Source organism: Pristis pectinata, chromosome 5, assembly GCF_009764475.1.
Source record: "Pristis pectinata isolate sPriPec2 chromosome 5, sPriPec2.1.pri, whole genome shotgun sequence".
Lineage (NCBI taxonomy): Eukaryota > Metazoa > Chordata > Chondrichthyes > Rhinopristiformes > Pristidae > Pristis > Pristis pectinata.
The window spans coordinates 5,011,773-5,028,378 of record NC_067409.1 but is presented as its reverse complement, the minus strand read 5'-3'; the positions used below and the strand labels follow the sequence as shown (position 1 = coordinate 5,028,378).

General features: G+C 44.5%; 1 protein-coding gene across 1 annotated transcript in view; it reads left to right on the top strand.

Annotated features, from left to right (window-relative positions):
• recql4 (RecQ helicase-like 4) overlaps nucleotides 1–16,606 on the top strand; it is a 68,520-nt gene that overhangs the window by 42,338 nt on the left and 9,576 nt on the right. Inside the window, exons 15-20 of the mRNA XM_052016991.1 lie at nucleotides 109–291; nucleotides 4,300–4,504; nucleotides 6,494–6,771; nucleotides 8,965–9,102; nucleotides 11,239–11,416; nucleotides 13,653–13,782. Coding sequence (XP_051872951.1) covers nucleotides 109–291; nucleotides 4,300–4,504; nucleotides 6,494–6,771; nucleotides 8,965–9,102; nucleotides 11,239–11,416; nucleotides 13,653–13,782 — 1,112 coding nt within the window. The remainder of the gene's footprint in view (nucleotides 1–108; nucleotides 292–4,299; nucleotides 4,505–6,493; nucleotides 6,772–8,964; nucleotides 9,103–11,238; nucleotides 11,417–13,652; nucleotides 13,783–16,606) is intronic.

Here is a 16,606-nt window from a genome sequence, read left to right as displayed (position 1 = left end):
TTAGTGACAGATCTCCAACCACTAGATTAACAAATTTAAACCATGACCAGTGTATGCTGAATTGTTTGTAATTTATTCACTAGATATATATTTTTGCTTGATAAGTAGGTGCTGAAGGAACGTCTAGGGGTGAAGTGCCTGCTGGGATTGACGGCGACGGCCACACAAGCAACAGCCCAGAACGTCGCTCATCACCTCGGGATCCAAGAGGTAGAAGGGATAGCTGTACGGTCTGCTGATGTGCCAGCCAATCTTTTCCTCAGTGTGTCCACGGACCGAGACAGAGACCAGGTACAAGCTTCTATCCAAACAACACAAAAGTGTAAGGAGAGAGTAATCCAGCTGAATTTTGAGTGCAGCAGCTTCACTGTGGAATGAAGGCTGGTCTTAATAGGTTGGGAGTGCATAAATTTGGTTCCTTCCTCCTGCTCTATAAGCAGGCTCAAGAGCATAATGTGTTTCCTACCTGGTGTCAGGACAAGAGACACCTTGAGTGGACCATTGGTTGTTGGAGGAAGCAGAGGATCTCATTGTTCATTTACAACAAAGGGAATGGTAGACAAGATGACCTCTTCAGAAAGAGTGTTAGGAGCCAAGACCTTGTTATAGTGGTAGAAATTCGCCTTTGGTTGTTCACAACACCACCTTCCTGTTGGAATCAAACGTAGGGAAAGAAGTGCAAGAGTAGTCAGTACTACAGCATCAGTTCAATACCAGGAACAGGAGAGCTCTCTGACTGAAAGCGTGAATCAGCACATTGCAAAGTACTGGGAGATTAACTTGAAGAGCTGTGACCTACAGGGTTATGGACCCAGTGCTGTAAGATCAAGTTAGGCTGGTTGGCTTTTTTTTCGACGAGACTGAGTCAATGGCCTCCTGTGTTCTGATTTCTATAAATATGTATTTCATAGTTTAGATTATGCCTTAAAATTAATGTAGGGATATGTTAGGTGAAGACGTGGCTTGGGAAGTAATGTATGAGTGGTTGCATTGTAATTACTGTGACAGGAAGGAACGGTGCTGTTGGGACAGGATTCATCTTAAACTGGAGCCTGGGGTACAAACTGAAAGCATAAGTTGGGTGGTTGCAGGATCTTTAACACAATAAATTGTGGGAGGACCCAGGTGAAAAATAAAAATAAAACAAATGGATGGGAAGAGATGGAAATTGTCCTTTTAAGTACTTCAGATAAAGGGACATATAAAAGTAGTATAAAGAAGATTAAATCGGAACCAAAAAGTAAATGTGTAAGTGAAAGAATATTAGCATAGAAGGACCCCTGAGCGATGTGTTTGTACAAATGCACATGCTGAGTAAACTACAGGCACCAATTGAACTTTGAGGGTATACATGGTAACCACTGCTGAGTCATAGTTGCAATATGGTCAATGCAGGGAAATAAATATTTCAGTTTTTAAAGATCTACAAGAGCAATAGTCACCTCTTTGGCAGCCTCCGAGAGAGCATGAGGAGGCACCCTTTACATAGGTTTAAGAAAATGTGTAAGACTGTGGCAATATCACCAAAAGACATTCTGGTTACAATTGTGAAGTGGCAGAATGTAATAATGCAGAAATTAGATAAGCGTTTGGGAAATTAAAACAGCTCAAAAAGGGGGTTTGTAACTTTCATATAAATTGGGACAGACTAAATGATAGCAAAAGTAATTTCTGCAACAAATTAGCCAAGGGAGCAAGCCCTGTTGGATTTAGTAATTTGGTTAGCATACTCATGGTGTGAGAGCATCCATCTAATTTTCTAAACTAAACAATTTAATGTTTACACCTTTAAGTTGCAAGAGCTCTTCTTGTTAGAAATTGAACAAGCATGCTTGAACAAGGAGCTGAGGAACACGTACAGTTAAACAAGCCAGAGGAGAGTAATGGAAAGGAGAGCATAGAACCTAAACCAAGAGAGAGATACAAAGAAAGGCAAAGGGTGACAAAACATACCATCAGAGATAGAAGTAGGGAGAATGAAAGGAAATGTGCAAGTAAAGTTAAAATCACCACAAAATGTTTACAGTTAGGAAAAAGAGGAGATTGAGATCAAGATGTATTAGAAATGAAAATGGAGGAGTTGTACTTGAGTTAATAATTGCAGAAATGTATTTTGCTGTAGAATTAAAGGGTAACATACCAGACACCCTGTCAAACCTAATTAACCTGGGGATAGAGACCCATTATAATGAACATAAACAGATTAGCAGTAATAGAGTCATAGAGCAATACAGCATGAATACAGGCCCTTTGGCCCAACAAGTCCATGCCAACCACAGTGCCAACCCAACCAGTCCCAACTTCCTGCGTTTGGCCCATATCCCTCTAAGCTCCACCCCTCCATGTACCTATTCAAGTGCTTCTTAAATGACACTATTGTACCTGCCTCAACCACTTCCTCTGGCAGCTTGTTCCATATACTCACCACCCTCTGCGTGGAAAAAGTTGCCCCTCGGGTCCCTTTAAATCTTTCCCCTCTCATCCTAAACCTATGCCCCCTAGTTTTGGACTCCCCTACCCAGGGGAAAAGACCGTTACCATCCACCTTATCTATGCTCCTCATGATTTTATAAACCTCTATAAGGTCTATGACCTCTATAACCTCTATAATGAAGAAAATAATGACATTAAATGGTGACACATTCTCAGAACCTGATGCTTTTCATGCCAGGGTTTTAAAGGAAGTAAGTGAGAACGTTGCCAATGCCTTAATTTAAATCACCAAAGTTCTGTTGATTCAGGAACTATTTCTTGTACAAGCCACAGTGAAGAAGGCATATGGCATGCTTGCCTTTACTAGTCGAGGCATTGAGTTCAAGAGTCATGCAGTTATGTTGCAGCTTTATAAAACTTTGGTTAGGCCACATCTAGAGTATTGCATTCAATTCTGGTCGCCCCATTATAGGAAGGATATGGAGGCTTTGGAGAGGGTGCAGAAGGTGTTTACCAGGATGCTGTCTGGATTAGAGGGCATGTGCTATAAGGAGAGGTTGGGCAAACTTGGGTTGTTTTCTCTGGAGCGGCGGAGGCTGAGGGGAGACCAGATAGAAGTTTATAAAGTTATGAGGGGCATAGATAGAGTAGACAGCCGATATCTTTTCCCCAGGGTCAAAATGTCTAATACTAGAGGCATGCATTTAAAGTGAGAAGGAGTAAGTTCAAAGATGTGAGGGGCAAGTTTTTTTGCACAGAGAGTGCTGGGTGCCTGGAATGTGCTGCCAAAGGTGGTCGTAGAGGCAGATACGATAGAGGTGTTTATTAGGCTCTCAGATAGGCACAAGGATATGCAGAGAATGGAGGGATATTGACCATGTGCAGGCAGAAGGGATTAGTTTGATTAGGCATCATTAGTTTAATTGGTTCGGCGCAACATCGTGGGCTGAAGGGCCAGTTCCTGTGTTCCATTACCACGGTTTAAGAAAGCTGAGAGGAATTTTAGGTTAGTTAACTTCCATCTGTTGTCAGGCAATTACTAGCATTGGTGTCAATAACTAGTGATAGAAGGGCACATATGCGGCACAGTGGTGCAGTACTACAGTCGCTGCCTCTTAGCTCCAGAGACGCAGCTTTAATCTTGACCTCTGATGCTCACTAGAATCTGGGTGGAGTTGAACAGAAAATAAAATGAGATTAGTGTAGGATGAGTACAGTACAGCGTCAATGGGTACAGTACAGTGGGCCAAAAGACCTCCTTCTGTGCTGTATAACTCCATCACTCTATGGAATATTTTCAGCTATTTGGGGACCAGTATGGGTTTGTGAACAAAGTCATTCCTCACCAGCCTCAATAAATATTTTGAAGAGGGGACTAAAGTTGCGGAGAAGGGAATGTCGGGAATATTGTTTATATGGACAATTAATAAAAGATTTAACGTAACTGAGGTTAAAGATTGGACAATTTTCTCTAAATTGTCTAATCTTTAACTTCAGTTGTCAATGTCTGATTTGATGAAGAGCTAGACTAATTAGCAGGACCCAGACCGTAGGAATGAGGGAACCAATTTTTCTAGGACTAGGGGACATAGCCAATTCTTTGTGGAGTGAAGCTAGACAATGTCTCCATGCAGAGAGTGGTAGTGAGAAATCTACAAATGGAACAATGCTAAGTGAACTGGTAATATTAAATCTGACTTGTGTTAACCAAAGTTACTACAGTTCGAAGGGCCATAGATGTAAGGAGTTAGATGGCAGGTCAAGCATGATCTGGCTGAAGGGCGGATTGGACTGGAGCAGGTACCCCTGCAGCTGTGTTTCCTGTTGATGTGTTGGTTTTCGGTAAATTCTTCACTTTTCCTCTAGGCCCTGGTGGCTTTGATCCGAGGCGAACGGTTTGCCTCCTTGGACTCCATTATTGTCTACTGCACTCGGCGGGAGGAGACAACTCGCATTGCAGCTTTGCTTCGGACATGTCTGCAGGGAGTAACGCTAAAGGAGCCATCGTTTGAACTGAGCAATGAGGGGGAGATGCCCGAAGAAATCATAGCAAAAAGGAAAAAGGCCATGGGTAAGTCCACCAAACCCCTGGAGTAGGAGATACTGGGGAAAGTAGAACAAACCTTGCGCTGTTTAAAACACAGTTTGGAGAAGAAATTGAGAAGATTCACATCTATTTAGGCTGAAAATCCAGTGGGGAAAATTTCTAAGCTGGGACTGAGAGAGGACCAATTTATTAGGACTCACTTTTATAAACAAGTTCTTCACTCGAACCAGCACACACAGAAAAGGTGAGAAGCTCCTGAAATGTTTGTTGGAGCAGTTTGATGTTTTGAAGGAGGAAGGAGAATGTGATTAGTTGAAGGGGCTGTGTAGTTATTTTGCAATATACTCATGGACTGAGCAACGAAGATCACTCAGTTGTTGGATTCAGTTAAACATGGATTGGAAAGTAATATATGGACCCCGATGTTTAAGAAAGGAGGGAGAGAGGAAACTGGGATCTAGTAGGGTAGATACTATGGTCTGATATCTGTTAACTCAAAGATCAATGGATTTTGGGGTGCTAATAGGGCAGGACTGTTGACATAGAAGTTCAGCCAGGACTTTATTGAACTGTGGAGCACACTTAATGGTAAACACCAGTTGTTATTTCTCATGCAAACCAGTACCAAAGCAGAGTGAACTTCGCATGCATTGCAGAGGCTCACTGCTGTTCCCTAGGCAATGTATTCTACAGCTGAAACAGTTGGGAGGCTTGATATTAGATATTTATTTATCAGTCACATGTACATCAGAACATACAGTGAAATGCATCTTTTTGCGTTACTGAGAATGTGCTGGGGGCAGCCGGCAAGTGTCACCACACTTCCGGCGCCAGCATAGCATGCCCACAGCTCCAAACCTGTATGTCTTTGGAATGTGGGAGGAAACTGGAGCACCCGGAGGAAACCCATGCAGAAAATACTGACATGTCTTGACTGACTGGATGTGGAAAGGATGTTTCTCCTGGCTGGGAGAGCCAAGAGCAAAGATAACACAGTGGAAACACAAAGGTAAAACAGTCTCAGGATGCAGGGTAAGACGCTTAGGACTGAGATGAGAAATTTCTTCACTTGGAGGGTGGTGAACCTGTGGCTTTCTCTACCACAGAAGGAATTGGATGGATTTCTAGACAAAAGGCATAGCCCATAATGGGAGAGAGCTGGGGTCTGAGACGGGCAGAACAGGTTCAGAGGGCTCTGACATTGTGTTTCCGTTTTTTAGAAGTCGTTAATGGCACGTTAGTATAGCGGTTAGCGTAACACTTTACAGTGCCAGCGACTTGGGTTCAATTCCGGCCACTGTCTGTAAGGAGTTTGTACGTTCTCCCCGTGTCTGCGTGGGTTTCCTCCGGGTGTTCCGGTTTCCCCCCACATTCCAAAAAGACGTACGGGTTAGGAAGTTGTGGGCATGCTATGTTGGTGCCAGAAGCGTGGCGACACTCTTGGGGACAGCACAGTTGGGCAGCGGGTAGAGCCACTGCCTCGCGGCTCCGGAGACCCAGGTTCGATCCCCACCTCTGCCGGTGTGTGTAGTTTACACATTCTCCTGTGATAGATATTTACTTCCCAGGCCCCCAAGAAAAGCTTATGGATGGCACGGTAGTGCAGTGGTTAGTGTAATGCTATTACAGCGCCAGCGACCCGGGTTCAATTCTGGCCGCTGTCTGTAACGAGTTTGTATGTTCTCTCTGTGTGTCTGCGTGGGTTTCCTCTGGGTGCTCTGGTTTCCTTCTACATTCCAAAAAGACGTACGTGTTAGGAAGTTGTGGGCGTGCTATGTTGGCGCCAGAAGAGTGGCGACACTTGCGGGCTGCCCCCAGCACATTCTCAGTAACGCAAAAAGGCGTATTTCACTGTGTTTCGATGTACACGTGACTAATAAATAAATATCTTTAAAAATATCTTGTATCTTAATGGCATTAGAAAAATATGTTGGCACATTTTTTTTGTTTCAGGAAAGGTTCTACATGGACAGATTTCCTTATTTTAATCTTTCTTTTTCTAAAACTTCTAAGCCAGGAAGAAGGTGAGGCAGCCTTTAAAGTGGATCGCTGATTGTTATCACGCTGGAATGTCTGCAAGTGAGCGAAGGAGAATCCAGAACAACTTCATGAGCGGGCAGCTGCGTATTGTCGTGGCAACAGTGGCGTTTGGCATGGGGTTGGACAAGTCTGATGTCCGAGGGATCATTCACTACAACATGCCAAAGGGTTTTGAGAGCTACGTGCAGGAGATTGGCCGCGCTGGGAGAGATGGAAAGCTAGCCCATTGCCACCTCTTCCTTGACCCAGAGGTGAGGAGGTGACTGAGGTTACTGAAACCCTGAACCCTTCCCCTGAAGGCAATCACTGACTTGGTCGGCATGCTCCCATGGGTATCAGTGACCCAACCAGGTTATTACCAGAGTGGAACCAGGGCTGAGGGAGATAAGCAGAGGTAAACTGGGATCGATCTTAGAAGAATGAAGGAGACTGCACATGCTGTAATCTGGAGCAAAAAAAGGTTAAGGGGAGATATATTCATCGATCAGATAGAGATTTCTTTATCAGTCACGTGCACATCGAAACACACAGTGAAATGTACCTTTTGCGTAGAGTGTTCTGGGGGGCAGCCCGCAAGTGTCGCCATGCTTCTGATGCCAACATAGCATGCCCACAACTTCCTAACCCGTACGTCCTTGGAATGTGAGAGGAAGCTGGAGCACCCGGAGGAAACCCATGCGGATACGGGGAGAACGTACAAACTTCTTACAGACAGTGGCCGGATTTGAACCTGGGTTTCTGGCGGTGTAAGGCGTTACGCTAACCGCTACACTATCGTGTCTGCCCAATTATACAGCATAAAAACAGGCCCTTCAGCCCAACATCCATGCCGTCCAAAGTGTCCTCCTGAGCTAGTCCCATTTACCTGCATTTGGCCCATAACCCTCTAAACCTTTCCTATCCAAGTCCAAATGAGTTTTAAATGTTGTAATTGTACCTGCCTCTACCACTTCCTCTGGTAGCTCATTCCATATACCCACCATCCTCTGTGTGGAAAAAAAACTTGTCCCCTTTAATTCTTTCCCTTCTCACCTTAAACCTATGTTTTAGAGTCTCCTACTCTTGGAAAAAGACTCTGATCATCCACCTCATCTGCCCTTCATGATTTTATAAATCTGTAAGGTCACCCCTAAGTTTCCTTTGCTCCCAAGGAAACAGACCCAGCTTATCCAGTCTCTCTTCATAACTCATGCTGTCCAATCCCAGCAACATCCTTGTGAATCTTTTCTGGATCCTCTCTAATCACATCCTTCCTGTAGTAATTTATGTTTAGTTTATGTTTTACTTGTGAATGCTGCTTTTATGATGCTATGTGCCTGTAATGCTGCTGCAAGTAAGTTTGTCATTGCACCTGTGCATACATGTACTTGTGCATATGACAGTAAACTCGACTTTTGACTTTTATAAACAGAACTGCACACAATACTTCAAGTGAGGTCTCACCAGCATCTTGTACAGCTGTAACATGACGTCACTACTCTTCTACTCAGTGCCCTGTCCAATGAAGGCAAGTGTGCCATTCGCTTCATCACCATGCTCTGTACCTTTCAGTGACCTGTATACTTCTACCCAGCAAGGCAGGTAGGCGCCACAGGTTTGAGTCTGCGCCCACCTCTAGTTCCGTGTGGGAGCCCTACACCACCACATGTTGGCACAGTTCTCCGACTCAAAGTGGCTCTTGGATCAGGTGTACGCAACAGCCCATCTTGTGGATCAGCTGGGATTCCCAGTCCACCTACAGTCCATGCCTGCCCCGAGACTGTAGAACACAGTACACCAACTGACGTAGCCATCACATGTACCAGGTCTTCACTTGTCTTATTGTATTCCCCATGTTATAAAACACAAAATTCTATTAGGTCTCTTGATTGCCTCTATTTACCACCATTAGACGCAGTGTTCCCAACCCTCCCAGATTGGGCTGGAGTTTCTCACCAGGATCTTTTGAAGGAACAAACCCAAGGGAGAAATCACAGGGACTTTATTTTTACTGAAACATTAGTCCCAGTTGGAGAGAAGGGACAGAAGTCCAGTGGTAAGTACCTGGAATGAGAGACACGCATTTGCGTGTCTAGGCATAGAGGGCTTGTGGACCAAATGCTGGGTGACTGGGGTTAATACAGAAGGGTGCCCACCGGTCAGCAGGGGTGAACTGGGCCGAATGGCCTGTTCCCCTGCTGTATGATTCTATGAAATGTCCTCCAGTTGGATGAATAAAGAGTCTGCCTTTTGACTGGTGGGGGAGGTGATAAATCCGCAGGTGATCAAGGTGCAAAGGTGGCAGTGGAGGCATTGTGCTGAGGTGTCCATTTGAATGCCAGTAAAATGTGTGTTGCAGTGTGGAGAACTGAAAACCGGTCCTGTTGTGTCTTTCTGCACACACGTGCATTTTCACCACTGAAGTATCAACAACGGAATCGTGCCATTCATTATCTTTTGCACAGGGTGGGGATATGAACGAACTACGACGGCACATCTATGCTGACACCGTGGATTACTACACGATCAAAAAACTGGTCCAGAAAGTACTCCCTTCCTGCAAGTGTCGTGAAATCTATCAGAAACAGCAGGACATCATCAGTGTAAGTCAAAAAAATTACTTTCAACTACTAGGTGACATTTCCTTTTCATTTTGATTATAATAATACTTTTCATTTAATGTTTTTATAATCATATTTAAAATTTGGTGCATTTTGTATATTCGCTTTTACGTAACATTTATAACAATTAAAATCCTAGTACATGTGTGAGAAGTGGTAAAAGTTTACTGCTGATCTTAAAGTGGTTGAGTGAAGGAACAATCCTCAATTTTCTGGTTTATGCAGTACCTGCCAATTTTATGATATCAATGGCAGCTCCAAACATTGTGTGCAGTTCTGGTCACCTACCTACAGGAAAGGTATCAATAAGCTTGAGAGAGTGCAGAGAAAATTCACAAGGATGTTGCCGGGACTTGAGGACCTGGGTTATAGGGAAAGGTTGAATAGGTTAGGACTTTATTTCCTGGAGCGCGGGAGAATGAGGGAAGATCTTATAGAGGTATACAAAATTATGAGGGGTATAGATAGGGTGAATGCATGCAGGCTTTTTCCCCTCAGGTTGGGTGAGACTAGAACTAGAGGTCATAGGTTTAGGGTGAAAGGTGAAATAAGGGGAATCTGAGGGGGAACTTCTTCACTCAGAGGGTGGTGCGAGTGTGGAACGAGCTGCCAGCGGAAGTGGTGGATGCAGGTTCAATTGTAACATTTAAGAGTGGTTTGGATAGGTACATGGATGGGAGGGGTTTGGAGGGACATGGTCCGGGTGCAGGTAGATGGGACTCGGCGGAATATCAAGTCGGCATGGACTAGATGGGCCAAAGGGCCTGTTTCTGTGCTGTAGTGCTCTATGACGTGATGGAGGTTTTACTATCACTAAACGCTATCAGATTAGTTTAACAGTGAAATATTTGTGTAATGTTTAAATTACTGGATTAGTAACCAGATACTTTAGTTACTGATCTGGAGACTGAATAATTTTTAAAACTGTAATTAGGAGCATTTTTTTTAATCCTCAAGGCCAACATGTATTGCCCATCCCAAATGTTTGAATGGTACGGTCTGTTGATTCAATGGTGGTTCATTGTTTGCGTTTGCTAAAAGCTGAGGGTTTAAGTCCTTCTCTAGATACTTGAGTGCAAAGTCATAGCCATACAGCATAGGAACAGGCCCTGCAGCCCACCATGTCTGTGCCAACCATCACGTGCCTATCTATACTAATTCTGTTTACCAGCACTTGCTCTCTACCCTTTTATGCCTTGGCAATTTAAGTCCTTGTCCAGATGCTTCTTAAAAATTATGAGAGTATCCCTCTAAACTTTCTACCCATGAACCTGTCCAAATGTCATTTAAACATTGTTATTGTACCTGCCTCAACCACTTCCTCTGGCAGCTTGTTCCACCTATCCGTCACCCTCTACCTGCCCCTTGGAGCCCCTTTGAATCTTTCCCCTCTCACCTTAAACCTAAGACATAGAACAGTACAGCACAGAACAGGCCCTTCGGCCCACAATGTTGTGCCGACATAGCTAATCCCTCCTACCTACAGAATGCCCATATCCCTCTCATTTTCCTCTCATTCATGTGCCCATCCAAGCCCCTCTTAAAAGCCACCAATGAACTTGCCTCCACCACCCTATCAGGCAACACATTCCAGGCATCTACCACTCTCTCAGTAAAAAACATACCCCTCACGTCTGTTCTGAACCTACCCCCCTCACCTTAAATGCATGCCCTCTGGTATTGGATCACAAATAATGGGAAAAAGATATTGCTTGTCCACCCTATCTATGCCCCTCATAATTTTATACACTTCCAACCGATCACCCCTCAGCCTCCGCCGCTCCAGAGAAAAGAGCCCAAGTTTGTCCAGCCTCTCCTGATAGCACATGCCCTCTAATCCAGGCAGCATCCTGGTAAAACTCCTTTGCATCCTCTCTAAAGCCTCGACATCCTTCCTGTGGTGAGGTGACCAGAATTGCACGCAATACTCTAAATGCGGCCTAACCAGAGTTCTGTAGAGATGCATCATAACTTCTTGACTCCTATACTCAATACCCCGATTAATAAATGCAAGCATTCCATAAGCCTTCTTAACCACCCTGTCCACCTGTGTAGCCACTTTCAATGAGACCTCTAGCATTAGACTCCACTACCCTGTGCCCATATTTTCTCCTACAGAGTGGGGAAATTGCAGACGATGAGATGATGGAAATACCTGACCCATCTGAAGACGTGTCCACTGAGGAAGTTCGGCCCCTCAAAGAATCCGACAGGACTCCTCCAAGGATCTGCCCTGGGCACGAGAGAGCATTGCCGATACAGAAAACCGTGGAAATGTTGGATATCCGTGAGGAAGGTAAGCAGCTGTACTTGCTACTTTAGGAATTACATCTGGCTTTCACACCTCCCTGACTGTGAAAGATCTTATCACCAGCGAAGAATGCTGATCATAATCCGGCCCATTCAGTTTATTTTTCTGTTGAAGATAAAAGCAAGGAAATGTTTTAAATGCAGAAATTGGAAAAATCGGCACTGGGATAATGAATAATATATTATCTGTAAGCCTGAATTCACCTTGCATTGGATTGGATATTGCACTTTCCAAGGAAATCTTTGTTAAACCTCCTATATGTGGGTTACACAAGACCAGGGCTCATCGAGTGTCCAGGTGGTCAAACCAACAACAGCTGAGATGTTGTTGAGCCTTTTATTTGTCTTCACCTGCCAGACTATGACATGTCCACTTTAGCAGATTGCAGTGAAGAAACTAGTTATTTGGCTGTGATATTTTTTGTCTCTACACTTTAGAACATAGAGCAGTACAGCACAGGAACAGACCCTTCAGCCCACCAGGTCTGTGCCGACCATGATGCTAATCCAAACTAATCCCATCTGCCTGCACATGGTCCGTATCCATCCACTCCTTGCCTGTTCATGTGCCTGTCTGAATGTCTCTTGAACATTACTACCATATCTGCTTCTCCCACCTCCCCTGACAACTTGCCATGCAAATCTCCTTTATTCCCCCACTCACTCTCAACCTATGCCCTCTAGTATTTCACATTTCCACCCTGGGGAAAAAGACTGACCCTCTACCCTAGCTATGCCTCTCATAATCTTATAAACTTATTTCAGGTCTGCCCCTCGGCCTTTGGAGCTCCAGAGAAAACAACCCAAGTTTGTCCAAGGCAGCTGTTTCAGGGAGCTGTGAACATGGACCCCAAGATCCCTCTGTACATTGATGCTGTTAAGGGTCCTGCCTGTATACTTTCCTCTTGCGTTTGACCTCCCAAAGTGTAACACCTCACACTTGTCCAGATCAAATTCCATCTGCCTTTTCTCTGCCCATATCTGCAACTGATCCATATCTTGCTGTATCCTTTGACAGCCTTCCTCATTGTCCACACCGCCATCAATTTCAATGTCAACTGCAAATTTACCAATCAGACCACTTACATTTACATCAAAATCATCTATATATAGATCACAAACAGCAGAAGTCCCAGCACGGATCCTTGTGGAACACCACTGGTCACAGACCTCCACTACCCTATCACCATTTTCGTCATGCTCCTCGCATTCCCATCTCGCGTCTCGCCGTGGTTGGGTCAAAGCTTGGTGGGGTGATCTCGTCGCGTGTTAGTTGTGATGTTCAATACTGTTTTATCACAAGAGGGTCTCTGTCTGTTTTGCTGACACCGTGGTCACCTGATGTTTTGTCTGACGGATAAAACCTGCCCTGCTACTTTGAACGATTTGTGTGCATGTACACCAAGATCTCTGTTCCCACATCACAGTTTGAATTGTTCCCTCTAATTATATTTCCACTGTTTCTTTCTGTCGATGGGTAATACATCATATTTTGCTGGATTATGTTGCCTGCCGTGTGCCTGCCCTTCTACCAGCCTGTCCCTATCTTTGCATCCAGTTTAATGAAGTTTAGCCACTGAAGAGCTACTAATATATATTATACTTTTTCCTGTATCCACCTTTATTTTGCTTTACGTTTTAAGCTTTTCCTTTTAGTTCTGTTTAAAACTGATTTTTTTACATTCGTTATCCTATGCCAGTTTTCCTGGGGTCAAATTTCTGCATTCGATACAAGAAGTAAACTAAACTAAAGGAAACTGACCTGATAGAAGATAAGATTTCTTTATCAGTCACATGTACATCGAAACACACAGTGAAATGCATCTTTTGCGTCGAGTGTTCTGGGGGCAGCCCGCAAGTGTTGCCACGCTTCCGGCGCCAACATAGCGTGCCCACAACTTCCTAACCTTTACGTCTTTGGAATGTGGGAGGGAACCGGAGCACTTGGAGGAAACCCATGCAGACACAGGGAGAACATACAAACTCCTTACAGACAGCGGCTGAAATTGAACCCGGGTCACTGGCACTGTAATAGTGTTACCCTAACCACTACACTACCGTGCCTGCCCTGATGATGATGATCAGTACTCCTTGTTGATGATTGGATATTTTGATGTTGCACTCTTGCACTAATCGAATTACCCACTAGGGAGAATGATACTTAATGGCATGTGCTGTTGCTTTTAGCGCAGTGGTGACTCCTGTACACTTTGTTTCTGTAGGAATTGAGACTCTGCTGTGCTACTTGGAGCTCCATCCCCAACACTGGCTGGAATTGATCTACCCAACTTATTCAACCTGCCGCCTCACCTGCTACAACGGACCCTCGCAGCTCAGAGCCATGGCAAGAAGGTAGATGTTGTCCCTGCTCTGGTAGGAGGTAATGGCAGAGCTTGCAGAGTTGAGCATCATGAGTTGAAAACCATAATTCTAAAAATAGTTATGGAAAAAGATAGGACTGGTTAAACTCATAAATGTTGCCAGAACTTGAGGGCTTGAGTTACAGGGAGGGGTTGGGCAGGCTAGGACTTTACTCATTGGAGTGTAGGAGACCGAGGGGTGACTTTGGACAGGAGCGTAGGAAACCGAGGGGTGACCTTATAGAGGTGTATTAAATTATGAGGAGCATAGATAGGGTGAATGCACAATCTATTTCACCCAGGGAAAGGGAATCTAAAACTCGAGGGAACTAGGTAGAAAGATTTAAAAGGGACCTGAGGGACAAATTCTTTACGCAGAGGGTGGTGCGTGTATGCCAGAGGAAGTGGTTCAGGCAGGTACAATAACAATGTTTAAAAGACACTTGTACAGGTACATGGATAGGAAAGGTTTAGAAGGATATAGGCCAAATGCAGGCAAATGGGACTAGCTTAGATGGGCATCTTGGTTGGCATGGATGAGTTAGGCAGAAGGGCCTGTTTACATGTGATAAATGGACAAATGAGAGTCTGTCACAATAAAAGACAAACATATAATCTAGACACAGATATATTGGTTTCATACAGCTGATAGATTGTGAAGTGCATGATAGCTTAGAATTGGATATTTACCAACTCAATGCCACACTAGGGCTTACCTAAAGCAATTACAGTACAACTCTGAGAGAACGGTAAGTATGAGGCAGCTCGCCATCTTCTACCGGCTACATGTGCTTGCTGTCGTAAATGTCTGTTAGAAAAATTGGTATTTAGGGAGTGTTTTGAAGCTAATAAGGCCTCCCCAAGGTTTCTAATTGTTCATTTCTCTGCTCTTTTGCTGCACTTGGTCTTTTGTAGCTCCTCCCCTTCCCAAATCAGCTGACAACTTGTGTTTATCAAGGAGTTTTTTTTCCATTCACACATCTTTTGTTGAGCCTGGAGTACCTGTTGGAAAAACACAATGATGCCGGAGGAACTCAGCAGGCCAGGTAGCATCCGTGGAGAAAAGCAGGTGGTCAACGTTTCAGAAAAGTTTAGAAGGATTTGGGCCCAACACGGCAAATGGGACTAGCTTGGACAGGCATCTTGGTCGGCATGGATCAGTTGGGCTGAAGGGCCTGTTTCTGTGCTGAGTAACTCTATGACTCTACTACGTGTTTCTGATCTCCCCAAATGTAGAGTCAGAGATGGAGTCACAGAGTCTTACACGGGCTGAAGGGCCTGATCCTGTGCTGTACTGTTCTATGTTAGCACAGAAACAGGCCCTTCTGCCCACCGCATCCACGTCGATCTACACTAACCCCATTTGCCCACATTAGGACGTATCTTTGTCTATTAAAGTGTTTGTCTAAGTGCCTCTTCAATGCAGCGATTGTATTTGATTCAACTACCTCCCTTGGCAGTGAATTCCAAATATCAACCTCTCTCTGTGCTTAAAAAAAATACTTGCCCTTCAGATCCCCTTTAAAACTCCTGCTCCCCTTAAACCTATGCCCTTTTATTTTTGATGCCCTTCCATGGGATTAAGATTTTGACCACCTCCCCTATCTATGCTTCACATAACCTTATATACTTCTATCCAGTCATCTCTCAGCCTCCTTCACTCCAGGGAAAACAGATTGTCCTGGCCTATCCAATCTTTTCTGATAACTCAAACCCTCCAATCCAGGCAATATCATTGTAAATCTTTTCTGCATGCTCTCCAGCTGATACATCCTATCTGGATGTATCACGGCTTGGTACGGCAACTGCTCTGCCCAGGACTGCAAGAAACTGCAGAGAGTTGTGGACACAGCCCAGCGCATTACAGACACCAGCCTCCCCTCCTTGGACTCTTGTCTTTACCTCTCGCTGCCTTGGTGAAGCAGCCAGCATAATCAAAGACCCCACCCACCCGGGACATTCTGTCTTCTCTCCTCTTCCATCGGGTGGAAGATACAGGAGCCTGAGGGCACGTACCACCAGACTTAAGGACAGCTTCTACCCCACTGTGATAAGACTATTGAATGGTTCCATTATACAATGAGATGGACTATGACCTCACGATCTACCTTGTTGTGACCTTGCACCTTATTGCACTGTACCTTCTCTGTAGCTGTGACACTTTACTCTGTACTGTTATTGTTTTTACCTGTACTACATCAATAGACTCAGTACTAACTCAGTATAACTGCACTGTGTAATGAATTGACCTGTACGATCAGTATGCAAGACAAATTTTTCACTGCACCTTGGTACAAGTGACAATAATAAACCAATACCAATACACCGTTCTTGTGGCAACCAGAACTGTACACCATATGCAGTGCAGCCTAACTAGTGTTTGCAACATAATGTTCCAACTCTTGTATTCTAAGGCAATGACCATTTTGTCCCTCGAGAACACAGAACATTACAGCACAGTTCAGGCCCTTCAGCCCACAATGTTGTGCCGACATCTTATCCTGCTCTAAGATCTATCTAACCCTTCCCTCCCACATAGCCCTCCATTTCTCTATCATTCATGTGTCTATCTAAGAGTCTCTCAAATGTCCCTAATGTATCTGCCCCCTCAGCCTCTGCCGGCAGTGCGTTCCACACACCCACCACTCTCTGTGTAAAAAAAAAACTTACCTCTGACGTCCCCCTTATACCTTCCTCCAATCACCTTAAAATTATGCCCCCTCTTGTTAGCCATTTTTGCCCTGGGGAAATCTATGCTTCTTATCATCTTGTACAGCTCTATCAAGTCACCTCTCATCCTCCTCCTCTCCAAAGAG